This window comes from Cebidichthys violaceus, unplaced genomic scaffold (genome assembly GCF_023349555.1).
Source record: "Cebidichthys violaceus isolate CVI_PGR_0920_01 unplaced genomic scaffold, fCebVio1.0.p SCAF_10, whole genome shotgun sequence".
Lineage (NCBI taxonomy): Eukaryota > Metazoa > Chordata > Actinopteri > Perciformes > Stichaeidae > Cebidichthys > Cebidichthys violaceus.
The window spans coordinates 5,127,366-5,152,096 of NW_027176263.1; the positions used below are offsets into that span (position 1 = coordinate 5,127,366).

The 24,731-nt window shown below is 38.6% G+C and overlaps 2 protein-coding genes across 2 annotated transcripts in view; one reads left to right on the forward strand and one right to left on the reverse strand.

Annotated features, from left to right (window-relative positions):
• Positions 1-195: 195 nt before the first annotated feature.
• On the reverse strand, positions 196-7,956 carry chst3a (carbohydrate (chondroitin 6) sulfotransferase 3a). Its single transcript, XM_068717423.1, has 4 exons — positions 7,618-7,956; positions 5,036-5,201; positions 3,485-4,036; positions 196-3,115 (listed from the first exon to the last, which is right to left on the reverse strand). Exons 2-4 carry the CDS (start codon positions 5,113-5,115, stop codon positions 2,419-2,421), a joined length of 1,329 nt encoding a protein of 442 aa, XP_068573524.1. The 5' UTR covers positions 5,116-5,201; positions 7,618-7,956; the 3' UTR covers positions 196-2,418.
• The window catches only part of cdhr1a (cadherin-related family member 1a), a 21,144-nt gene continuing 2,548 nt past the window's right edge, over positions 6,136-24,731 (forward strand). The window contains exons 1-16 of the mRNA XM_068718609.1: positions 6,136-6,181; positions 15,486-15,581; positions 16,138-16,283; positions 16,415-16,465; positions 16,565-16,654; positions 16,817-16,903; positions 17,655-17,771; positions 18,163-18,306; positions 19,107-19,185; positions 19,269-19,369; positions 19,489-19,692; positions 20,469-20,621; positions 20,723-20,887; positions 21,803-21,870; positions 23,693-23,921; positions 24,022-24,279. Coding sequence (XP_068574710.1) covers positions 6,136-6,181; positions 15,486-15,581; positions 16,138-16,283; positions 16,415-16,465; positions 16,565-16,654; positions 16,817-16,903; positions 17,655-17,771; positions 18,163-18,306; positions 19,107-19,185; positions 19,269-19,369; positions 19,489-19,692; positions 20,469-20,621; positions 20,723-20,887; positions 21,803-21,870; positions 23,693-23,921; positions 24,022-24,279 — 2,034 coding nt within the window. The remainder of the gene's footprint in view (positions 6,182-15,485; positions 15,582-16,137; positions 16,284-16,414; positions 16,466-16,564; positions 16,655-16,816; positions 16,904-17,654; positions 17,772-18,162; positions 18,307-19,106; positions 19,186-19,268; positions 19,370-19,488; positions 19,693-20,468; positions 20,622-20,722; positions 20,888-21,802; positions 21,871-23,692; positions 23,922-24,021; positions 24,280-24,731) is intronic.

Consider the following 24,731-nt stretch of genomic DNA (forward strand, 5'->3'; position numbering starts at 1 on the left):
GTACCAGAAACACTTCTCTAGAATTGCTCCACATCTTCTGCTGGCACTTGTCATGGGCAGAGTAATATAGTTCGCCAAACTACAACATGACGTCACATACAAAGTGGTGAGCAACTGCTGGTTTTATTTTGGATTATTGAACTGCTGAAAAAACAATCTTATGTTTGACAGAAACAGCATATACTCATTAAAGAAACTACTGATGGCTTCAAAGCTTTTACGCATCATTTTGGAACAAGAAAATCATTTAAAATATTATTTCAATAGAAGAAACTAACATTTACATGTGTGTGATACATTTGTAGTTGCTTAAGCATAGTCTGTGCTTTGACCCTTTGTTTCTTCTGGTAACGTAGTTCTAATAGTAAACACTGAGAGCAAATTATTAAAGAAACTCATAACTTTGACAAACTGCTTCTGTTAAATAAAGCTGTAGACTTACTCAAGTAGGATTTAAGTCACAAAAATGAGGACTTGAGATCCCTGAAAGCAAAATATTAGTATCTCAGGTGTTGACCTGGTAAAATCAAGACTTGCATATCCACAGCACATGAATAGGTTATGTATGTATCAGGCCTATGCATCGACAGGTCTTGTTCTCAATCATTTATGGAAAAATCTGTATTAAAGAGCTTTGGAAAAAAAAAAGTTAAAATATTGTGGCATTTTAATTGTTCCATTCAGAGACCTGAAAGACTTGCAACTAACTTGGATTAGCTGATGAAGAGACTGGGACCTGAATTGAGACTTGCCGCAAAATACTTTAAAATGGCTCTATTGTAAATATTTTTCCACCATGAAAACATTTAATTCAAGTTAACAAAAGCATCATATCCCTATAAAGGTTGAACCACCATCGTATACAGTCAAACACATATCTTTATGAACTTTATTGCCACTCTGGGTATCTGAAATGGTTGAATGCATAAACTGAATACGCTCATTCTCTCAGCTGAACTTGGTATTTCCTAGTATTCCCCTTTTGGCTTAAATACTTCAGTAGTGAGTTTGGGCAACGCAAGGCCTGCCAGTCGTAATGTATTCATATTCATGTTTTAAACACTAAGTTAGTATAAGCCCCCTACTATATGTACCTCTAATGCATATCCCTTTCCATGAGCAGCACGGCAGTTTCAGCAGTGCTTCAGCCAAGCTGAACACAATGCTACCATTGAACTAGGGCCACAGTGGATACCTTTATATACCATCAAGAGTGACAGTTAACGCAACACCACCTGGGCTTCACTTAAAGTGATAGGCCACATTAATGCAGTTACATATGAACATCTTATATATTAGTTGGCACCAAAAACATCAACATACACAAATCTCACGACTAATACATTTACATATTTAGAATTTTGCAGGTTTTAATATTTCTGGTGATTTTATTTCTTTGAGTTGGGAGCTGATTTAAACAACTCCTTGCACAATAATGTGTGTCCAAGAACACACAGTTTATAAGTACAGAAGCCGCTTTGTAAATGAACACCCAAACTGCCTGTTTCCTTAGAGGTGAGGAGGCAGCACTGGGAAATACTTTACTACTCTGGTTACTTGGTTTAAGGAAAAGCAACACTTGTATGTTAGAGACACATGTAGGTATCTGAAGTAAGATATTTATTCTATAGCTACTCATTTTTTATAACCTCATGTGTATTATATATCCATCTTAATTTGCCTCTTTTTGATGGTATATTGAGAATTGCTTTAAATGGCATTTTGGTTAAATACATCAAAGATCATTCTGTATTTTCACAGTGACATATGAATACTCCTCATGAAGACACCATAAATTGCAATGCCACATTCACTTCACCTGAGTCGGATATGTAAAGCCCTATGAAAGCACATCAGGCCTAATCTAAATCGATTCTGTCAGTTGCCTAGTTGAGTACAGATGTATCAAAATACAGGTTGAACTAGGCAGAATGAAGTACTAGCGTCATAAACCCTATGAACAGAAACATCTTCTCTTTCAGACACACACACACACAGAATAACAAAACACATATCCCTTTCACTAGTTTATCCCTGAATGTCTAAACATGATCAACTATCAATAAAACCTTACATAAGAATCCCTTACAAGTCAGGCTTGACATCTATGCTTATTTCATTTTAAATGAAATACAAAGCGCCACACAAAGCTTGAGTACCAGGCTTCTCAGTCAACGCAGTATGTAAATAAATACTTTCTTTCTCAAGTGGCTCTTCATTTGTCACAATGAGGCACATCATTGGTGAGTATGAATATTATTTTATGGCCCAAATTTTACTATCAGCAGTAAAACATTTTGTGTCTTTTACAGCACCTTTGCTTACTAGTTTTGGTCTGTGCATTAATGGCGTCTCCTGGCTCCGGTCCATCGCATGCAGCGATTTGCAAATTCACAGCTACATTATGAAACCTCTCGATTAATGAAATAGTTTCTCTTCAAGCAAACTGATGGACTTATTGATCAGTGTCTTTTCATCATCCACAAATCTGTACCCAAACAGCTTCATGGTAGGACCACACACTCTCTGCACTACCTGAGCCAGTGTGAAGGGAATGCTAAATCTCCATTTCTCTGCCTGCTCTGATGAGTTCTTCTGCGTGGAGTAAATCCCGCTAGCTTCCCGTGTGGTCTGGGTGTTCCTCAGTATCCACTCTCTAGCTTGGGGACTAAATGGTATCCCTGTGAACCTGTACATCTCCTCTGCCTTCTGCATGGGGTAGCGGGCAATATCCTCATAACGCACCAACATGTAGCGTCTCCTCAGCCAGCGAGGTTGGCTTAGTCCCACCTCTGCTGACATCCTAATCTGGTCGCAGTTTCCTTTGAGCCTCTTCACCTCCTCATCATCTTCGGGGACCTGGCCGTCCTGCGCCCAGGCCTTCCACGTCTGGTATTTCGAAGAGAAAGCCACCATGCGGGATGCTAAGATGGCCCGTGGATCTCGGACTAGCTGGATCACTCTTACATCCAGGCGAGGATCCTCCACCAAAGGCTGCAAGGTGTCCAGCTGACGCACACGGACAGTTTTAATGGCGTGGTGTTGCTTGGAGAGGCAGGATTCAGATGCAAGGGTCAAGTTCAGCGGCCCACAGCGACGAGTCTTACAGTGATACCTAAGACAAGAGTGGTATAGTTTGTGTATGATAATACATCTTTCATAGATATCTTTCATAGAGTTGCAAAGAGGGAGGAATAATTTCAGGCATCTTGTAAGGGCATGACCTCGAGGCATTTTGGTAAGAAGCATCTAATCACCATGCAACATTGTGTTGCCTAAAGGGCTGCAAGAACATGTAGAAGAACATTGAGGATATCAAATAAAAGAAAACTTTCATACTGAAGCTTACAGTGGTAAAACAAATTATGAAAATACTGCCCCTTCCTCTTTGCAACTGTATCGCAGTTCAATTCTAGTTCATTTTTCAGAATGAATCTACATTGTAAACTTGATCAACAGTGAGTTTCTAGAGAATTTACAATACCTTTCAAAAACATCTTTGACTACAGGACTGCAGACAGATTCTTGACAGAGCGATAAACTAGACTCTCTGCGGAAAAGAGCCGGGGTAACGTGGTCCTGAGGTGGGGGAGAGATGAACTTCTCGAGGGGAGAGAAATCACACAGGAAGAGCCCCTGGAGTACATCCCGGTAGATTCCTGCCAACACTGTTCCGTTGTTTGACTCTGAGGCCATGGTCAGCATGCGCTCGACGTGCCACAAAGGCTCAAACAGGTAGAACATGTTCTCCCCGTGCTGGTTGAAAAATTCACCCACAAATGAGGAACCTGTTCGCGTGGTGGCCATGAGCAATATGTGCTTATGGCCGCCGCTCAAGCTGTATGTGCCCAAGTCATCTAGTTCTTCCTCCTCTTGCTCCTCGGAGAGACTTGAGTAATTCAGTTTTACACCGGTGAGTTTAGAGAGCAGCATTTTGAGCATCGTCAGGGAGCCATTTTGTGTTGTGTTGCTGTAATCCAGTGGAGTCTGTGGGGTCTGCTGTGGAATCTGCCTCTGAATCAATTTATCAGAGACCCTGAAGAGATAAAGAGGCTGGATGAGCAGTATAAACACTTAAGATAGGTCTCATACTTTACATTTAGCTGACACATTGACATGGAGCTACTGTATGTTTCAGTTACAGCAACAGACCCAGATGATCCCTGTCCTTAAAAGGAATAGATGGTTATTATGGAAAACAAATTGATTCACTGTCTTTCTGAGTTACATGAGAAGAGCAATATCATTATCATATGAGAGTGGTATCAATCTCATCATATCACTCAGCGGGAAGTCAATAAGCGTATTTACCTAAATGTTATTCATTTTAAAGCAGCTATTCTCAACCAGTGGGCAGGTGCTGCCAAACGGCTAGATTCATTTAAAAATGTCTGTTTTTGGTCATTTACAAAGCTAGTTATTTTTATATCTGAATGTGTTTAGGAATTCACATGAATAAAAACATCAAATTAAAACAATTTCAATGACCAGTTCTGTTTGAATATCTACACACCAATCACGACGCATCATCGGGTAATGACAAACGTGTTTTGCCACCTGTTAGCTAGCTAACCTTTTATCGGATGCAGTGATGCATCCATAACATGATCCTAAATACATTACATTTAGATTCATTACAGCAACAGTAATGGGTGAAGGTAAGCAGAATATCTATTTTGGTCAAAACATCTGACAAAACAGATATTTACAGTCCATCATTTTTATTTTTTATTCATTTATTTAGGAAGGTGGTCCTCAGAAATCCGAAGAAGGCCTTAAGTTACAAAAGGTTGCTTTGAAATTACAAGGCGGCCTGTAGCCACTAGGCTACACCTCCACTCAATCTCTGCAGACCCCTAACTTTCTTAACATTTTTAGATATTGAGACAGAAGCCATAGACACAGGAGGCAAGATACAGAGCCCAGCACAGATATTTTTCTCGAGTGGTAATTCTTAAATCCCAGAAGTATGGCTCCATCTAAAGGAATACATTTTTCCTGTGACTTATTGACAGATTGTTGTTTATTCTCTTACATTGATAGGATGTTGCTTTCCTTTTCGATGATGACCAGGGCCACGATACAGATGAAGACAATTGCATATTTGGTCTTCATTCTTGAGTCCTGGCTTTGTAACTGGACGTCTAGAGTCTAGTCTGCGTGCTGGTCATAGCTTGTCATGCAGAGGCTAAAGCTTCATTCTGCAATAAGAAAGACACTTTAGTAAAGACAGAGTATGCAAAATAGATGTGATTCCTGCTTTAAGATGACGCTTAACACATATCATTATCCTGCAAACTGTGTTTGGCGTAAATCTTGAGAACACTTTCACATGTAAAAACTGAATAAGAAGACATACAATATATATATATATATATATATATATATATATATATATATATATATATAACACTAACATGAAATCATACAACAGACAAATTGGATTAAGTCGAAGACATAAACCATGAAAAAATTAGAGAGGTACACTAAAAATCTTAGCTCAAAACAACAGTTGCATTGATCTGAACCCGGAGGAATGTTTTGCTTCTCGGTCAGGCTTGGGTCAGTGATAAAGAAGAAGACGGATGAGAGGGAGGGAGTTAATGTGAATTGAGCTGGTTTTCACTGTGAACTCTTCCACATGGCACTGAGTCAGGGGGCATGGTAAAAATGTTTTCAAGCGCTGTGTGATTTCAACACTCCCATCTCTTTTCACATGAAGAAGTGAGTCAGTTGCACCGTTGTAAAGCTACATACATAATCAGTGTTGGGAACCAACAGATTGGCAACATGTTTAGGGAACTGTAAAGTCGCAAGCCTCAACATGTTGACAGTTGATCTTCAGACGCATATTTTAATTGTTTATCAGCAGATAGATGCAGGGCAAATCAGAGCTTGGTATCAAAAACAGATCTTGCATCATTAAACGTAGTACAGTGGAAATGTGTATAGTGATCACCACAGTCCGGGTCACTACAAGCGGATGATTGTTATGACTGTTTCTCGTTGTTTGAGTAGGGTAGCCTGAGGAACAAGTTTCACTGCTGCATCTGTCTTTGGCAGTTTGCCATTATTTTTGAGCAGACTGTTTTTCATTTACAGAAAAAAAAAAGTCCTTTTCCTGTCATAATTAAAATGTCCACGCAACACCAGCCTCACGTAGCCAACCAGAAGCAGACGGGTAACCGTGAGGCATAGTATCGCGGGAGTTAAATTTTACATTTTTCCACATGTTGTCACGTATGAAAAGAGCCAAAATTAACACTGTAAGTGGACTACTTGATCACTATAAACGGTTTCCACTGTAGTATCCTTCCCATCCATTTGGGAGTATTGTGTTACTCTGCCACACAGGCTATCTAAGCAACCTCTACATATTGAGGCTAATCAGTTAAGGAATACAAGCCACATTTATGTAGCCTCGCATTGGTGTCACATTGCTCCTCCGAAAGACTTTTGAACAAATTAACTATTCTGACATCATTTGAAATGATTCAGTACAACAAATTTCTTAATTTCGAATACATTGTCAATTTTCATGTTAGTGAAAAATAAGTGTAGACCACACACACACACACACACACACATGCCATTTGGACCTGTCAAGGCTGTGAATAATTTCTACAAAGCATATCATTAGGGGAAAAGGACACAGTTTTGTGGAGGGATTGTGTGCTCTGTAAGTAAATATCACCCAATTATCTGAGCTTAATACACCATAGCCGTCAAACTGTCAGGCTGAAGCACTTGAGCTGAGTACTTTTACATATTCAAGAGTCACTGGAGCGCTTGGCAAATCTGACTATCTACTCAAGCAGAAACGCACATCACTCTGTTTATCATCTCACTACAAATTACATTAATGGCTGCCTTCAAAGCCTTCAAGCAGCATCTCATGGAGACACTGAAAGCTAAATTCTCACTGAAGGCTTTGCTGTTATAATGTAAACAATGAACTGTTATAGGCAAATACTGAAAACCGTTTCAATCTGTACTGTTCATCATTTCCACTTGATTCATTGATTTTAGTTATGATGTAATTTGGAAATAACGAAAACTACCCCCTATATATGTGTGTGTGTGTGTGTGTGTGTGTGTGTGTGTGTGGGGGGGGGGGGGGGGGGGGGGGTGTCTGTATGGTGCCTATTGAATACTATAGCCGTCATTAGGGGGGAGGGGGCATTCAATTCAGGAGCATTACCAACCACTGAACCAGAATGAATACAGACTAATGAAGACTTCTGCTTACTATATTAGTCTCTGATGTTTTCGAATATTCAAAATTCAATCTAGAAAAAATGGTTCTATGAGTACTCACGTCTCTAATAGAGGGAGTCATTGATTGTAGGAGGGAGACTACGGCAGCCTCCGTATTTGCGCAATCATTGTTTATACCTGCACCATATCAGAAATGCACATCACACATGCGTGGTTTGACAACAGTGGGGAATAGTGACAGATTTCATCGTTATTCATTTCGCGTTTTTCGTGCATGACAGCAGGATGATTTCAATCTCTACCGTGTGGCTCTGTAGGTTCCTGCTTTTTAAGCTTTGAGTCATTCCCTGCCAGAAAAAAAAGAGATGTGGTGATGTTCGTGTGTCGGTTGTTACAAACCTTTAGCTGATCTCTGTCTCTCGCTCTCTCTCTCTCTCTCTCTTTCTCTCTCTCTGCAATCGAGCAAAAACGTCCCTGATCTTGTGAGAAACAGTGTCGTCCCCTTCGTAGCATCTTGCTGCATTGTGTCGGACAAGGACACACTGCTTCATTGTGTCCTCGGACGCGGGCTCCTCTCCTCTGCCGGATGAATGAGAGGCAGCGCGGAGGCACGGACGTCTTGCAGAAACACCGACATTAAAGGAGGTGCAAACGGACGGCGAGCAGAAACAAAAGAAAATGGTATTGCAATTTTGATTAAATATGGAGTTAAAAAAGAAACAACTCTGTGCCTCAGAGGTAATTGTTGAAATCCCTGTCAACCCGACAGATAGATGCACTAATTTCCCTTAAAATTAGTTTAAATATCATCGCTTCTAAACTTTCTCCAACTTTCCCCATGTGCTGGATGTCACTGCGCGAGCGAGCAGACTGTAGCCACGCTTCGCGTCCCCCCTCGCTCTGCGTAGGACATCCTGTGCAGGCGAGGTCACGTGATCCCCAAAACACCCTGCAATTATGTATAAAGACCCCCCTTGTTTGTACACTGTTTTAGTTATTTAAATCGCATTTAGTTATTTAAATCTCATTTGCACGTTGTGAATGTTGCAACCTAAAATTGTCACGTTAAAAAGGCAATAGTTTACCCGGTTCATTTAGGAATGTTTGTCATAAAATAATACGATGTCTGTTTATCCCATGCAGGGGAAAGTGAAGCATGAACCCACATACGCTGATTCACACATCCTAAGTCAGAGCAACACAGTTTAGCCTCCTAGTGTACAAAGTATTGTTATCTTAATCTTAACATAGGCTGGTTGTGTTGGTAAGACATGAATAAGCATATACAGTGTATACTGTGGTGGGAAAATGGCATACTTAGCGTGAGTTTTTTAATGCTGAACTAAAGGATACCGAAAACCAGAGGTTGTCTTTTAAATATGTATTCTCTGCGCAGAGGAGGTTCAATCATCACAACAGAATGCGTGTATACTCCGTGAGGAAGAACCCAGTGAAAAGTGAACGCACTTTCTTTCTGGAGCAAATGAGGTGGGGGCCAATGTTACAGACATGTTGGTCTCTGACTGATAGAAACAACAATGAAAAACAAACAGCCAGTAACTAAAACAAGCGGCCAGACGGCATTGGCGCTGGAACATTCTCATATAACACAGTTACAGTTATCTTTGAGTGCAGGCAAGGGTGAATTCTTCTTTTGCAACTATAAGAAAGATACATCTGGGCATGTATGCTATCACAGTGAAGTTCAACTGAGTTCAGAACAGAAGTATGTATGCTTAAATACATTACAATACATACATGTAGATAATTAAGGCATTATATAAGAAAACAACAAAAGGTAGAGCTTTTCTTTAAGTTGGAAATAACATTCACTGATCCCTTTTTTTCGAATTGATTTAATATTTATTTATCCAAAATCCTATTGAAATTTAAAAATAAAATAAATTATATAACAAACTTAAAAACAAAATGGCAAAAAGATGACAACAATAAAAACTATTTTCCCTCAACATCTTTAGCTTTCAGTTTTACCTCATAACATTCTTCATTATTCATGACTTGGAAATGTGTGCTGACTGCACCCCTGTTGCCCTTGTAAAATAAGATATATATCTACTTGGATTTGAAGAATTTGAAGCACAGTTATCACGTGCCTCACATTGCACACAAGCACCAACTATTTAAAAAATGAACCTTGAAGTTCTCTAATTTGGTCCAATGTTTTCATCATGTACATATATTGGTCCTTACAAATCCAGATTAATAATTAATTCCTAAATATTTCTAAACATACACTAGTAGGGATTCACCACTTGAGGGCAGCAGTGTAAAAGAATGTAGCGAGCTGGAGCAGCATATCAAAGATGGGCTGTCTGCCTGAGAGCACAGGCTTAGTTTTAACACCGGAGGCCAACATGATGTGCGTCAGAATCACTTTTTTTGCTATAAGGTGTATCATATATGTTGCTGAGGTTCCAGCAACAACCACTACCAAGGCCTCAAAGTTCTGTTGTTGTTTTGTTTCTGCTGGTGGTCTTGTCAATCCATGATGATTCCTGCAGAAGTGTGCCATGTCTTTTAGGATTTTGCATGGTTCATGGCTCTGTATTCACGCTGTTAGCACTCTCTGAGGTTTATGAAATGAAAAGGCTGTTAACCTACAGTATACTCTACATGGAGAGATTAAAGGAGTGACCTAGTTCTAGAGTGGACCAGGACTAAAAGCGAACCTCTGCCCTTGGCAAACCGCACTAGAGATTATCAATAATAATCCAAAATGGTAAAGCTGAATTGGGTGTCTTGACAGGTGCTCTAACAGACAGATCCTAGTGACACAAGCACTGTAGGATACAAATTATTCAAAGTTTCCTTTTCTATTTTTGAACTGGTACATTTTTTCAGAAATAAATATTTCAATTTATAATTTTACCAATACTCTACACTATGAAAATATTGGTTATTTAGAATGGAGATATATGATTGATATAGTGATGCTTTTTCATATATCTGATGCGCATATTTTTGGTATGATTAGGACTCTTGTAATCCAAAATGTTCTTGATGTCATAGTGAAACGATTATTTGGTATTCGGCACAACCTCACGTTTCAGAGATATAAACAGGACTGGAGCCAAACTAATTCCGCTTGCAGCTCTCTCTGTCAACATCACTTTTTGAAGAATAGCCAAAAACGTGCTCTCAACTTCAACCACGTAACGTTATCATACACAGCAAACCCAAATGTCGCTCAGGGAAACATTTTCTCAACCATAATCCAATGTCTTTTGGAGTTAAGATACATTTAAATGCTTCAGCATTTATTATATCATGAGAAAATGAACACATATGGTACACAATTGTTTCTGGTTGATTTAAAATAACACTAGTATTTTTATAATGTACTAGCCTGTATCTTTTGAAGGCTTTTTATCTTTAACCATGCACTTGAGTGCCTGAATTAGATATATTTTTATGCCACACCCCACCCATTGATGAGTGCACTTGTTTCTTTCCCTAAGATTTAAATCACACAACTTCTTGCACAAAATGCAAGGAAAGGCAAAATTATTTATTCAGCACATTTCATACACAGGATAATGCAAAGTGCTTAATGTAAGTCACTGAGACGAAAAAGGGAAGAAAATAATAACGCAAAATATAATGAAAAACATTAAAAACAGAATAGTTGAATAGATGAAAGAAGAACACTTTTAATTAGTGTGTAATTAAAAGTGACGACAGACAGATATGATTTGCTTGCATTTGAAAGTAGTCCGTGTTAAAGACGGTCTGAGATCCCCTAGAAGTGTTAACTAGGTATGTACAGCAGAGTAGCTGCAACAGTCCGGTAGCAGTCCGGTGTCAGCTAACCTGAGAAATTGAGCTGTGTTGGAGCAGAACTCATTCAAGTGTTTTAGTTCCAGAGACAGATGACTGCTGCGCTCGTCATATAATTGTCTTGTGATGCAGCAAAGAAGGAAACATATTAGTATGTACTATGTTTCACCCTCTGCTGCTCTTGATTCCTTGAATTTTGTCTGTTTTCACGTAGATACTAAACCCTTTAAGGGTGATTTAAGAGGCCCATCTGGTAAAAAGAGCTACATAGATAGATAGATAGATAGATAGATAGATAGATAGATAGATAGATAGATAGATAGATAGATAGATAGATAGATAGATAGATAGATAGATACTTTATTAATCCAGCAAGGGGACATTTTTATGCTACAGCAGCATTTATAGATACAGGTACAGCAACAAAAATAACACAGTAAAAATCTTAAATATAAAAATGCACAATATATACAATAAAATAGAATAAAATTAAATTAACTAACTAAACATGATTCGAGACATGGTGCATTTGTGTCAGTGGCTGGTCTATACTAATACTGTCAGGATACACTGAGACCACTCAACGTAGTTTTGTCTATTGATGACAACAATCCAGATGAAATGAAGTGATGAGCATCTCCCTGAAATTTCCCTATGGGCAGCCTCGTAGCTCCATCCCCAACAGGAACAAAGAGGTCAGCATGCCGCTGTGATTGAAGGCACAGGATTAGAAACTAAGAAGATGACTACAGATGAGCAGTGAGCTTTTATCCGTATGATTTTTTGCAGTGATCCTTGCAAAGACACTTGCACATTTAAGCTTCAGTGTCAGGTACAATAGAATGTATACACTGGTACAGATCTGAGGGTTTAAACATTTCTTAACAAAGGTCAGCTTAACTCTGACAGATGATAAAAAAAGATCATGTTTTTGTAAACTCACATAATGTTGCACACTTATATGCAACATATCAACCAATGGAAAGCAACATTGTGTGTGCTAATTGTGCTTTACATGTATGTCTGATGGAGCATGTGTGCCACAAACAGGCTCTGCGCATTACAAGATGAGGAGAGATTAGAGCACAGTGGGTTAATCTTTTGGTCAGCCATCTGCCAGGACCATGAGAATTAAACCTGAAGCCACGGCCTTGACCACCAACATACATAAGTAACCTGACAGGTGATCTTTTCTGGTGAATATATTGTGTGCCCATTGTGTGAAAGTTATGCATACCTGTATTCTGCTTTAAAGTACAGACAAATCATTGATTTGCCTTTGAATACGTTGCCATCTGGACTCACCATGTTTCAAACCTGAAGGGTATGCAGGGCAGTTGTATGCTGCCAACTGTCACTGATCATAAATCATACACTGTTGTTCCTAAAATGAACATTGGAGGTTTTTATTCTGTACGTATGTGTCGCTCTTTTACTCCCTGTGACCATGTGCCAACTTACAGTTTTCTGAAAGCACAATTCATGCAGCGAGCAGCCACTGAGCTCATGCTACATACTGTAGATTCTACCAGCACCACTCAGATTATAAAGTAGATTTAATTTCAGAATGAGAATGGACTGTAAAAGGTTTATTCATGTGTGTAAATCCTCTTGCACGAACAGTTGTTCTGTTGACTTTTTTCTGTATCTGTAAAAATGTAACAATCGCTAGGTTTTTTCCCTTGATTGCAGATCATAGTACATGACATGTTCGAACACTACAGCTAGTAAAAAATATATTTTTAGATTTATTGAAGGTGCAGTGTGTAGGATTTGGCGGCATCCAGCGAGAAGGTTGCAGATTGCGACCAACTGAAACTTCTCCTGTGTGCCAAAACTGTAGGAGAACTACGGTGGCCGACACCAAAGCACAGTTTTTTGTTTGTCCATTCTGGGCTACTATAGAAACATCGCTCCATGAAGAGAAATCGCATCGTATGTAGATAAAAATGGCTCATTAAAGGGTGACGAAGACCCAACTATTCCTATTTGAGGTGACAATACACAAAAGAAAACATACATATTAATATTATATTCAATTTCTTCCAATACATCAACATAAATGCTACACACTGTTTCTTTTTAAGTGTATGTTTAAATAGAATAGAACTGGGTAATTTGAGGCACTTTGAGTTGCATTAACCCAATTTTTGTCTGAATTAATGGAAACGATTTTTTTAAATTAAACTAGCTCGTAAACTTGAAGACATACAGTAACCTAACGACAGGTTGGTGGTTGTAGAAAGGTGATCCTCATTAAATACAGGACCACATAATTAATTTATTTACAAGAGTTTACTTCTGGGTGGCTTTAGATTATGAAACAAGATTATCAAACAAGAAGATTAGCCAGCTTCAGTGCCTACAATACCATTCAAAAAGTGAATCATTGCCTTTTTTAATGAAAGAGGCTCAACACACAAGGGACATAGTAAACATTAAAATAAAGAAAGAAATAAAGGAATTAAGAAAGATGCAAACAAACAAAACAAAACAATACTTTGCAGGTAAAATAAAAACCATAACTTCCTTGTTTGATATTATCATTTATTTAGATTTCTCAGTTTTTTTAATATACATTCACTTCATGGTTTCTTCCTGACAGTAAAGGAATCAGACCAAGACTACAATCTCATCAGATCATTCATTGTCCTCATCTACATCCTCCTCTGTTTTGTGATAATCTTTTTAATTGAGTAAATCATGGAGTTTTTTTTCTTCTTTTACCTAATGCAACAGATGGCTGTGGAGTGTATAGCAGATAATACTGTATACAGTTGGAGTAAAACACTGACCATTACGGTACAGATCCTTTATCCGTGTCAGAGGTGGTCACAGCATTTTATGTAAAATAGGTCAAAGACAGATCACAGAAGTTACTTATAATACAGAATTATCATTCATGAAAGACTCCCACACTTTCTATGAGGTACAATTCAGTATAGACTGGGTGGCTCTTAATACAATAACATTGTACAAATGGTATCACAAGCAAAATATTACAATAGCTGATATTGTAATTACTCAAAACAGTCGATACAGAAACGTTTTAGCCAGTTATCAAAGTTTACATCCTGTATCAGACTGTAGAATAGTATAGAATTTTACATTTGTATCGCTATACTATTTTGACAGTTTAGCTTTCTTACCTTCAGACAAAAGCATCTCTTCCATGCTATAATTCTATGTATTTTTTGTTTGTTTACGTAAAAAATAAATAATGTGAAAAATATACATGTCCATCATCTGCAAAGTTTTGTTGTATCCTAGTTTTGACAGAGCCGTCTCCTGTGGATTGGTGGTTGAAGAAGCCCAGTTGGGCACAGGAGTAACTCTTAAGATGTGTCATTGGATTAGCTTGTAAGCATCTGCCTTTAGCCTTCTCCAGTCGCACACCAACACCTTGAGAGCTGCATCTTATGTACAGGACTCTCGACGGAGCCGTCTTCATGGTGTGGTTTCATGACTTCATTCTTTAGGATGAAGAATGTAAAGATATTACATTTTCCACTGCTTTTTGTTTTTGTACACCCCTGCTTTGGTGAGTTTCACTTCTTAATTATCTGCTTAACATTGGGATGTTGCTGTGAATTATATCCTGTTTCCTTTAAGTCATATTCTTGCCAAACCTGGTTAGTTACTGTTATTTATATATGTGTTTTCACTCTGTATGACTGTTGTACTGATTTGTTTGAGTTGTTTTAATTTGGTTTTAATATTCGGTTGTTCGTGATATTCTAAATAACAACAGCATTATTTCTGCCACCAGAGATCACAGAGCTATGTATAGAAAAGGTATTTTAGAGGTTGACGTAACTCACCTGTAATCCCAGTCAAACTGACTGAGCTTGGTTTATGTCCCTACTATATGCAATGTTGATGGTTACCGGACAAAAAGGACAGAAGAGAAATATCTACCATTCATTTTCTAACATTAGCAAACATTAGCCATCACAAGCTTCTGGTCATACCAAACCAAGTACTGTTTGTGAGGGTGTGTTTTGAAGCTTAAGAATTCAACGTTCAATTTGTTAGAGGAAGATTTCTTTCTTTCTTTATTCTAGTCTCACTTTAAAGTTAATTACATTATACTTCTTAACTTTTATTAGGTTTGGAATGAACATACAATTGCGTCATCAGAGCATTCTCAAAAACTAAATGGTATAGATTCCCTCTATGCAAAGACATTGTAAAAAGTGACAATTTGCATATTGCTAAACACCAAAAAAGCTTACAAGCAACCATAAACAGATAAAAATTAGAAAGTTAAAAAACACAGCAAAACAAGAAAAAAGTAAACAAGAAAAACAACAACATAAACCACATCAGTCAGTTAATAGTAAACGGTGTACATAGTAAACACTAATAGACAGTACAGCAGCATACCACCCATGCCACAGCAAACACAATATTTGTACCCCTCCAAAACTTTCAAGCTTTTAATGATGGTTTTATTTCACTGTCCTTAGCACATGCAGACTTTGCCCCTTTTTTCTACGACAATGGACCCTACATCTACAATGGGAACCTGGCACTGTTTAGCCTCTCAGAGGATACGGCTGTTGGTAAGTTCAGCCTCTGACATGCAGCACATTTAGTGTGAACAGCTAATAGGATGGTGGAACAACCAATCATGCCAATGGCATGTTTTGACTGCCAATATTTGGGAGTCCTGGATGTTAAATAGTCTATGATAGCTGAACAAGCGGCATGTACGTACTCACACTAGCATACTCATCTGCTGGCACCACCTGTTAAAGTGAGGAACAGTTTGCTGGCTGTGAATTTGGTGCAGCTGTCCGTCGACATCTTCCAGTCAGGGTACTTAAATATTACTATACCGCCGGCTATTGTGTCTCAGTCTAGTGAGTCTAGTTTGTTCCACAGCAGTTTGGCCCAAACAATGGGTTTACTACACTCCTTGATTGTGGGTTAAAGGCTGGTTAATTTTGCATTTGGAGCCAGTTTTAGCATTTGCTTCTTAAATTTGGAAAAGGAATATATATATATATATATATATATACACACACACATTTTTTAATGATATGTTTTCACTCCAAATATGTCTGAAACAGTCAGCTCCTGAAGCTAATTTGACTAAATTATGACATGTATTTTCAGGTACAACGATCTATTGTCTCAATGGAACAGACCCTGAGGGACAGGAGGTGAGGTATGGCCTTTCCTTTGATCCAGGGTCCAAAGAATACTTCAGGGTCGACCCCAAATCTGGAAACATTACATTGGTGGAACAGCTGGATAGAGAGGTACATTTAACATAGGTCTCAGAGGACACTAAGGTAGAACAAATGATAAATTTAACTTGTTATGTTAATTTAAACATCTTTAAAAAACTAAAGAAATATTTTTTCATCATGTTTGTTTTCTGCCTGCTCAGAAACAAGATTCTATTGACGTTCATGTCAGCATCACAGATGGGCGAAGCAAGGTAAGGATTTGGTTCAGTGTGTGATTATGACGTTTAGTACCATCCCTTATAATACATCAAACTAAAATCAATTTGAACATGTGTTTTTTTTATTTATAGGTTGTGGAAAGAGTCACAGTGTTTGTAATGGATGCAAACGATGAAAAACCTGAATTCCAAAACATGCCGGCAATAATTGATGTCCTGGAAGTAAGTTAAGCCAAAAGTGTATACTCTATGAACCTGAAGTGTCTCTCTGCATAAAATTAAAAGGACAGTATATTACTGAAAAAAATATAAAAGTAAATATGTGTAGCTTCAGTTCTTTTTAAACCTTATATGGTGTGACCTAAATAATTTTCCGTGTTTTAGACAACTGAGTCTGGCAGCAGCATCTACAAAGTAGAAGCAGTGGACAAAGACACAGGCTCCGGAGGCTCAGTCACCTACTTCCTCCAGGTATCACTTGGCCCACTCACATGCGACTCACTCTAGCTTCTGCAATAAATACATACGGATAAGAAATAAGCACAGACAAAACCTTTTTTTTAATTCTCCTTATATGAAAAGCTAGCTGAAAGTGCCAGCTCTAATGTTAATCTGCTTGTCACGGAAATAATGTATAGATGTACTGATAACAAGGTTAACATCAGTTGGATTATTCCAGTGCTCATGTGTGCATGTGCCTGAACATGCTGGAGTAGTTATGAGGATGGGGATTAAATCACAATTACATTTGTGTCAGGTATTGGAGGCTTAGAGGGCTGCTTTGGCCGGGGTGGCAGAGAATGTTAGTTTGCACTTTGGGCTATTAGAACCAAAGAACAGCTGGCCTGGAGTGACAGTGACGACTGATGCACTGCACATCTGGACACAGCAGCTTTCACCTGCCCTGTCCTTGAGCATATGAACTCTTTACATCTAGATGTACAGTGAGATGGACTCTATGGATGATGCGGCCCAATTCAAGTGGCTATTGAGTGTTTTTATGCAACCATCTGACCACTTTTTATGATATCTCACGTGAGTGGTTGTAAATGGGGTTTAGGGGGTTTCAGCGACAGGCTTTTACTCATGTGACCTAAAAAGTGTGCTTTGTGTGTGTGTGTGTGTGTGTGTGTGTGTGTGTGTGTGTGTGTGTGTGTGTGTGTGTGTGTGTGTGTGTGTGTGCACTTTTAAAATCCTGCTTTTGTCCTGTTCTCTGTTACAGAATCCACAGTCCACTTTGTTTGCCATGGATAGAAATAGTGGTGTCCTGCGTATCAAATATGGAGAAATGTTGGACTATGAAAAAACAAAGACACACTTTGTCACAGTCATTGCAAAGGTAATAGGTGCATCAAAACTATTAAATGTGTCTGTTGTGCAATAGAGTACTTTCATTTCCAGTTCAAAAACCCTGTGGAGTTTTTGTCTGCTATTTTATTTGCTGTTATATTTTGCCAAGACATAGCTAGCATACAAGCATACAATACTTTAAAAGTCAGCTTTGGAAATGTTTTATGAGGAAATATATTCAACACATTTGGTAGGCCTCAAGGATGCCCCAAATACCTTTGGGTAAGAAACCCTGAATGTAAACAAATTTGTTTGTTTATAAGAAAACTTCACAGGGCTTTCTGTATATGATATATATATAATGCCCTCATTAGAAAAGTATATACATTACACAAACATAACTAAAAAAAGATTTAAACTGCACATTTCCTTTGTTCCAGGATGGTGGTGGTAATTTGAATGGCAAGGAGCAGTTTATGTCATCCTCTGCTACCCTGACGATCAATGTGATCGATGCACAGGACACTCCGCCATCTTTTATCGGGACACCGTATTTTGGCTACGTTTATGAAATCTCGGTGCCAGTGAGTACGAAGACAACCTTCAGTGACTTTTTTCTTTGACTCTACCTCATAACTAAAAACATTTGAGTTTGTATTCCAACTCTTCATTGCACAAATCTTTAAAAATGTTGTAAAGTAAAATCTGCCACGTTTGTTTTTTATTGCAATAAATTTACATCTTAAATGAACATCACATTGAACACAGCATAGCAAGACATGGGAACACTAATAGTGAATGCAATTTATTTCTATATTCACATTATGAATAAGAAACATCACAAGACAGACAGCGTTATCTCATATCACGCATCTTTAATTGCTGACATTTCTTAGTAATGCCCCGGCTGGCTTCTTCATACTTTTCTCACAGCAGGTGAAAGCTACATTATCTCTGTCACAAAATGTCACTGCAGTCACATCAGAGAGATTACTCCTTCTGATTTTCTTTCAAAAGGGAATATTTAGGATCATGACATTTTAATGTACATCTGAAAAATAATTAAATGTCCTGCTTTGTTAGGTGTTTTGGAAAATCTTAACCCTTATATCCATTTTTTAGACAATGTTATGTAACCAAATGCTGAGTTACATCATGTTAAGAGTGACACAAAAGAGTTGTTTAATGGCAGTAAAAATAAGGTCTTTAAGTATATCAGTAGTATCCGTTAGAGGATCAAGTTGAATAACAATATATTTTACAATATGCCAGCTTTATGCAGGTCATTCTTGCCTCCTGGTTATCTTTAACTTCTATCACTAATTATTAATCTTATTTCACTATTGATTTAAAAGCAAAACCTTTATGGTGATCTTTTCCTCAGGGATCTGAAATATTCACTGTTCTTGCCAAAGATGGCGACGGGGGAAACCCAAATTCAATCCGTTATTCCTTTGAGGAAGGTAAGCATTTCACTCAAAAGAACATTAGCGTGATTTTGAAATGAATCAACAGCGCTCATAGGTCTGTCTGTTTGTCTCTCTAGGTGATGATGATGTTTTTAGCATCAATAAAACAAGCGGTTGTATCACACTGCTGACTCTCCCCATCTATCTGAAGAGAGAAATCTTTAACATTAAAGTCAAGGTAAGTTGCAGTTCACAAAGCACAATTGGTCAAGTGAAACTGCTAGATTACTGTAAATATCCCACAGTCTCAGTGATACATGTGATCTGACCTGCACAAGCTTTACCCCTGGTGTCCAGGCAACAGAAGTAAGTCCTGAAGGCAGACTCATGGACTTTGGGGTGACCACGGTGGTGATCCGTGTGGTGGACCTGAACAATAATCCCCCTACTTTCTACGGAGAGAAGGGCCCTCAGAACATGTTTGAGTTGACCATGAATGAGCATCCACCTGAGGGAGAGATACTCCGGGGGCTGAAAATTACTGTCAACGACTCCGATCAGGTGAGGAGGCCATTATTGTCTTCCATATTTTCTCATACACTGACTGATTAGTATGAAAATGACTAAACAGTTGCTTTTTTCAGTGATGTTTTACTGAGCAGTTATCAACTTTTAGCACTTATACAGTGTTATTACCGTTGAAAGCTGCCTCAGTTAACCAGGAGAGAGGAACAGTGATTGCTATAATGATTTTGTTACAGTGATTATGTAATAACACTCATTTCCAACCAAATTACATTGTTATCTAATAAGAGACTGATTTAATCAGCATTCATTGTGCCTTTCCGTCCATGAAATGACTTTAAGCCTGCCATTATCACAGACAATCCTTTTAAAATTGTACAAATTTGAAAGTAAGCCAACACAAATTAAAAGGTGCTCTTTAGCTGTGCCATTTGTCAGCTTATGCAAGTCTCTTTGGGTTTCCAGCTCCTTGTATGAGTCTCGTCCAAATGGCTGATGTTCACCAAATGTGTTCTCTGATAATACTGTTACAACATCAGGGCGAGCTCTCTTTGTCCAGTGATATTATGTTTCACCAGGAATACTACTGCTGCACTGATATCCTATTGATCTCTCATACATTACTGTAATAAATACAAAGCTTTTATATTGATTGAATGGACTGTATACTACATGGATTATGCTGTTTGTCTGCGATAGCTTTGTGACAAATGCAGATTACTATAAATAGATCCAAGCATGTACAATATAACTGTCATTTTCACTAATGAGACATTCTGACTAATGTGATGATGTGTGTTATTCTCTTGCAGGGAGCAAATGCTAAATTTAATCTTAGACTGATCGGACCGGGAAGGATGCTGCGAGTCGTCCCTCAGACTGTACTCAATGAGGCCCAGGTCACAATCTTAGTTGAAGACTCTGCTGCCATGGACTATGAGAAACACCACTTTCTCACATACAAGGTTAACATGCCCCCCCAACAAATAGCAGCACTATATCAACTGCATCTGCTGTGTATTGCTCTTTTTCCTTTTATTTTATTTCTAATCTGTCTCCTCTCTAGCTGCTCGCAGTTGAGATCGATACGCCCGAGAGATTCAGTGCCACAGCAGACATCGTCATTCATCTTCTGGACACAAACGACAACGCTCCCAAATTCTCCTCAGATTACTACATCGCCAGAATTCCAGAAAACTCACCCGGTGGCTCCAATGTGGTGTCAGTCACGGTGAGAGAGTCTTCATCCTGTCTAAAAATACATGCCAACACCAATGTACGTCACTGAGCTAAAGATGAATGCTGATTTTAACAAAATGCCCTAGAGGGCCATTAATTCCCTACATGTCGACTTTTTTGAGCGGTGAGGGGTTGGGATAATATGTGAAAACATAGATAAAAGCTAGGCGAGGTAAGCTGCCAGATGGCTATCACTTTCATTTTGTTGTGTAACACCAAATTCCCAGATTTTTTCCCCCTAATGCTTAGCAGCACATGCAGCTGCAGCACAGAAATGTGTGCAGAAATAAACACTTTTAGCAACATGTTTCAGTGTCATTTAGTTTAAAAATGATGGACGGATGACATTTATTTTTGCTATCATCCATCGCTCTTGTCGTTTCATATCAGCTTTGCCGGCGCTCAAAGCAACAGGGGGGCTTGCTGATAAATCCTGCCCTTACATGAACGCCACAGAGGCTCATTTCCTTGATCCCAGGCAATTTCAATCAGATGAAAGAAAAGCCAACAAGTGACCTTGGACACATTGAGACAGCGAACAGGCCTCCCTGCAGCGACAGACAGACAGACGGATTAGCCGATGCCCATGATGATGTTCCTATGACATCAAAAAAGAGTATTTTTATAGCTGACCCTTGCAATATCATCCTCCAATCCAGCACAGATTCATTCAGTTTACTGAGTCCATGGCGGCAGACTGTTCTCTTTTCTGCTTTAGTAAAGAGGTACAAACAAATCTAACATCACTATTTTCAGGTTTAGCTCACTGAGCCACATACTGCACTCAAACTCCTAAAGAAGAATTACAGATTACCCCGACTGCTATTAAACTGACCTAATATACGCAAGTGCCTCAAACAAACTCATAAAAAACAATTTCTCTATAATATTTTCTGTTCATCCACAGGCAACAGACCCAGACTCAGGACCATGGGGTGATGTGAAGTACTCCATCTACGGATCAGGGGCTGAGTTGTGAGTATAAGAAAGTTACTTTAACTAAAATAAATTTAATTTTTTCAGCACTTGGCACCCCCTTCAAATTTATCTCATCCTTGTAATGCTATCAGCCTGCACAAGAAAAATAAATCTATTATATTACATGTACAAGCAAACAAGCAAAGTTCCAGACTACCTTTTTGTTGCTTCCGCTGAGAGTATTTATTGGTCCATTACGTCATGTGTAAACCCATTATGTGTAGAAAATCAGGTGGTGACAGCAAATAAGAATGATAACATATAAAAAGAAGTCACAAGCGCTTCTACAACAATATTAGCAATTGATACCCTCAGTATTTGTCAACAGTGGAAAAACAGGAAATTAGTTAAAATAAATAACAGATGTGGCTTTTTAATTATAGACCACTGTACTTAGGAATACCTCCTACCATGAAAACACATCTGCCTGAAAGAGTACAGGACAGAAGCAGCAGACTTGTTTTTCACATTAGAACTTGGTTCAGTTTGATCCTATGCGCTGTAGTCCCTCGGAGGATTTGCTGGTATTTTCTCTCATCTCGATTTTTATTAGATTTCCTGTTAGAAGTCTAACCGCTGAGAAAAAGGTCAGTGGTCACTGTTCTCTGTTAATAACACACAATATACCCTCAGCTTGCCTCTCCTTTCACATCACTACAGAGACAGTCTTAAAGATCACCTGCATATTGTACAAAGTCAATTTTAACCTGCATGCCTTCGGACCAAAGTACCTGGATTTGAAAACAGTAAAGCAAAAGAAACATTGTAACATGCAGCAGCAACATAAACAGACAGGTGTATGTTAGCAGAGACTTGTTTAATCTCTCACGGCTGTTTCCAATAAACGATGTACGATGAAATGAAGGTAGTAGTAGAGTATTTTTGGACCTCTCAGTAGAGATTTTGAGCTCTGTAGCGATGAATTAGAGGAGATATGTGATGTCACATGGCATCCAGGAGAAGGATTTCCGAAATAAGCAGCGGAGGGAGATTTGGAGCACTTTGTTTATCTTAGTGCCTGCTTGTTTGGTCAAAACCAGTTTTAAACTGTGTCACTTCAGTACACTATAACCTGCCTCTTTGAAATTTGTTATTAAGCAATAAATGGCTACATTTCTTGTTAACCTACTGCGTCTGCAAAACTATACATTTTATATGTCTGACTTTCCACTTTTTTTTACAATAACTTGTAGAATACTGTAGTGTACACAGGAGCCTGTCTTCTTGCCCTCTGTCTTTGTTAATCCTGTAATGGGATTGGAGGAGAAAATAGACTGTTCTTTACTTCTGATTGTGACAAAGTCACTGTAGGGTAACTAAACAAGTCAGTCAGTGAAACAATCTTCCACTAAATGTTAACAGTTTAATCTTTCATGACTAAAGATAATTGACAGTGGTATCACCATGAACTATTGTTTTAAGTTTTAAGGGCTGCATATCTGGTTGAAAAGAAAATTAACTTTCAAAAAAATGCTGCCGTCCAGCAGAAATGTAATCTATTTTCTTTTGCTCAGCTAGAAAAAAGGTAACTTTGTACACCCCTAATAGTGTCTCTTAAAGATTTGAACCATCGTTTTTAGGTTAGGGCTATCAGTAGCCTACCCTCAGAGTCTTTGTGCTGTCCATCGCTTAACGAAGGTGCTCTTGAGCAAAATGCTCACATCATTAAATAGAGTGCACACATTCTCGGTTAGCCTACTCTTATGAGAAAATAAAGGATCCCATGCAAATGTTCAAGACTGTATGGAATGCGCTTGTGGCTCTCAAGTGCATGCATAGTAAATCTTAAATATATTGAAAAAGCCTGTCTCATTTACAGGTTCCTGATCCAGCCTGCATCTGGAATCATCTACACCCAGCCGTGGGCGAGCCTGGACGCGGAGGTGAGGTCCAAGTATAACTTTTATGTAAAGGCAGAGGATGCAGAGGGGAAGTACAGCCTAGCTGAGGTCTTTGTGACTGTGTTGGACCTGAATGACCACCCACCTGCATTCAATGACAACTTCGTGGAGAAGACTATGGTGATTGGAGCGCCAGTGAAAATCGAGGTATTTGCTCTTTTGTGATGTACAATGTCAGATAAAAAGAAACTCAAGAGTAAAGTCAACACCATTATCTTTTTACTGAAGTACATCTCCATCTACACAGGCTGTAGACGAGGATGCAGAAGTACCAAACAATGTCATTGAGTACGCCATCATGAAAGCTGAGCCAGACAACAACATCTTTGACATTAACGCTGACACGGGGGAGATCATGCTCAAGTCCTACATCAAGTCCATGGCCATTATTCAGAACATCACCAAGCAGAGAGACTGCACCTGGTCGCTGGTGGTGCAGGCTCGGGACCGCGGTCAGCCTTCCTTCAGCACCACTGCGGTCATCAAGATCGACATCACAGAAGCTGTAAGTTGCCACAAAGTAGATGAGTAGAAACACGCCAGTCAGTCATATCTATATACAATATGACTTGAATTCTAAAAAAACTTAAATGCATTGAAACATAGTGTTTGCAAAGTTGCAACCATTAGTCCATCAGCGATTAATTGTGTTTGGGACAATAATGTCATCTTACGCTGCTCTAATGTGTTTCTAGTTGTATCTACAGGCTGATATATACTATAGTATTATATAGAAATACACATTGTTTAATTTCATTTTAACGGTATTTTAAAAATGTAGCAAATAAATTAACAATGTATTATTGAAGTATAGCTCTTACACAAACAAAAATCATTGAATTTGTTCTGCTGAGTATGTAGTGTGACTGCTCTTTTCCCCTCTATATTCCCAGTGAGTGATTCTCTTTTTATCAACGGTTTGTAATGCCAGCAAATAATCAAGTCTTGAAACATCTG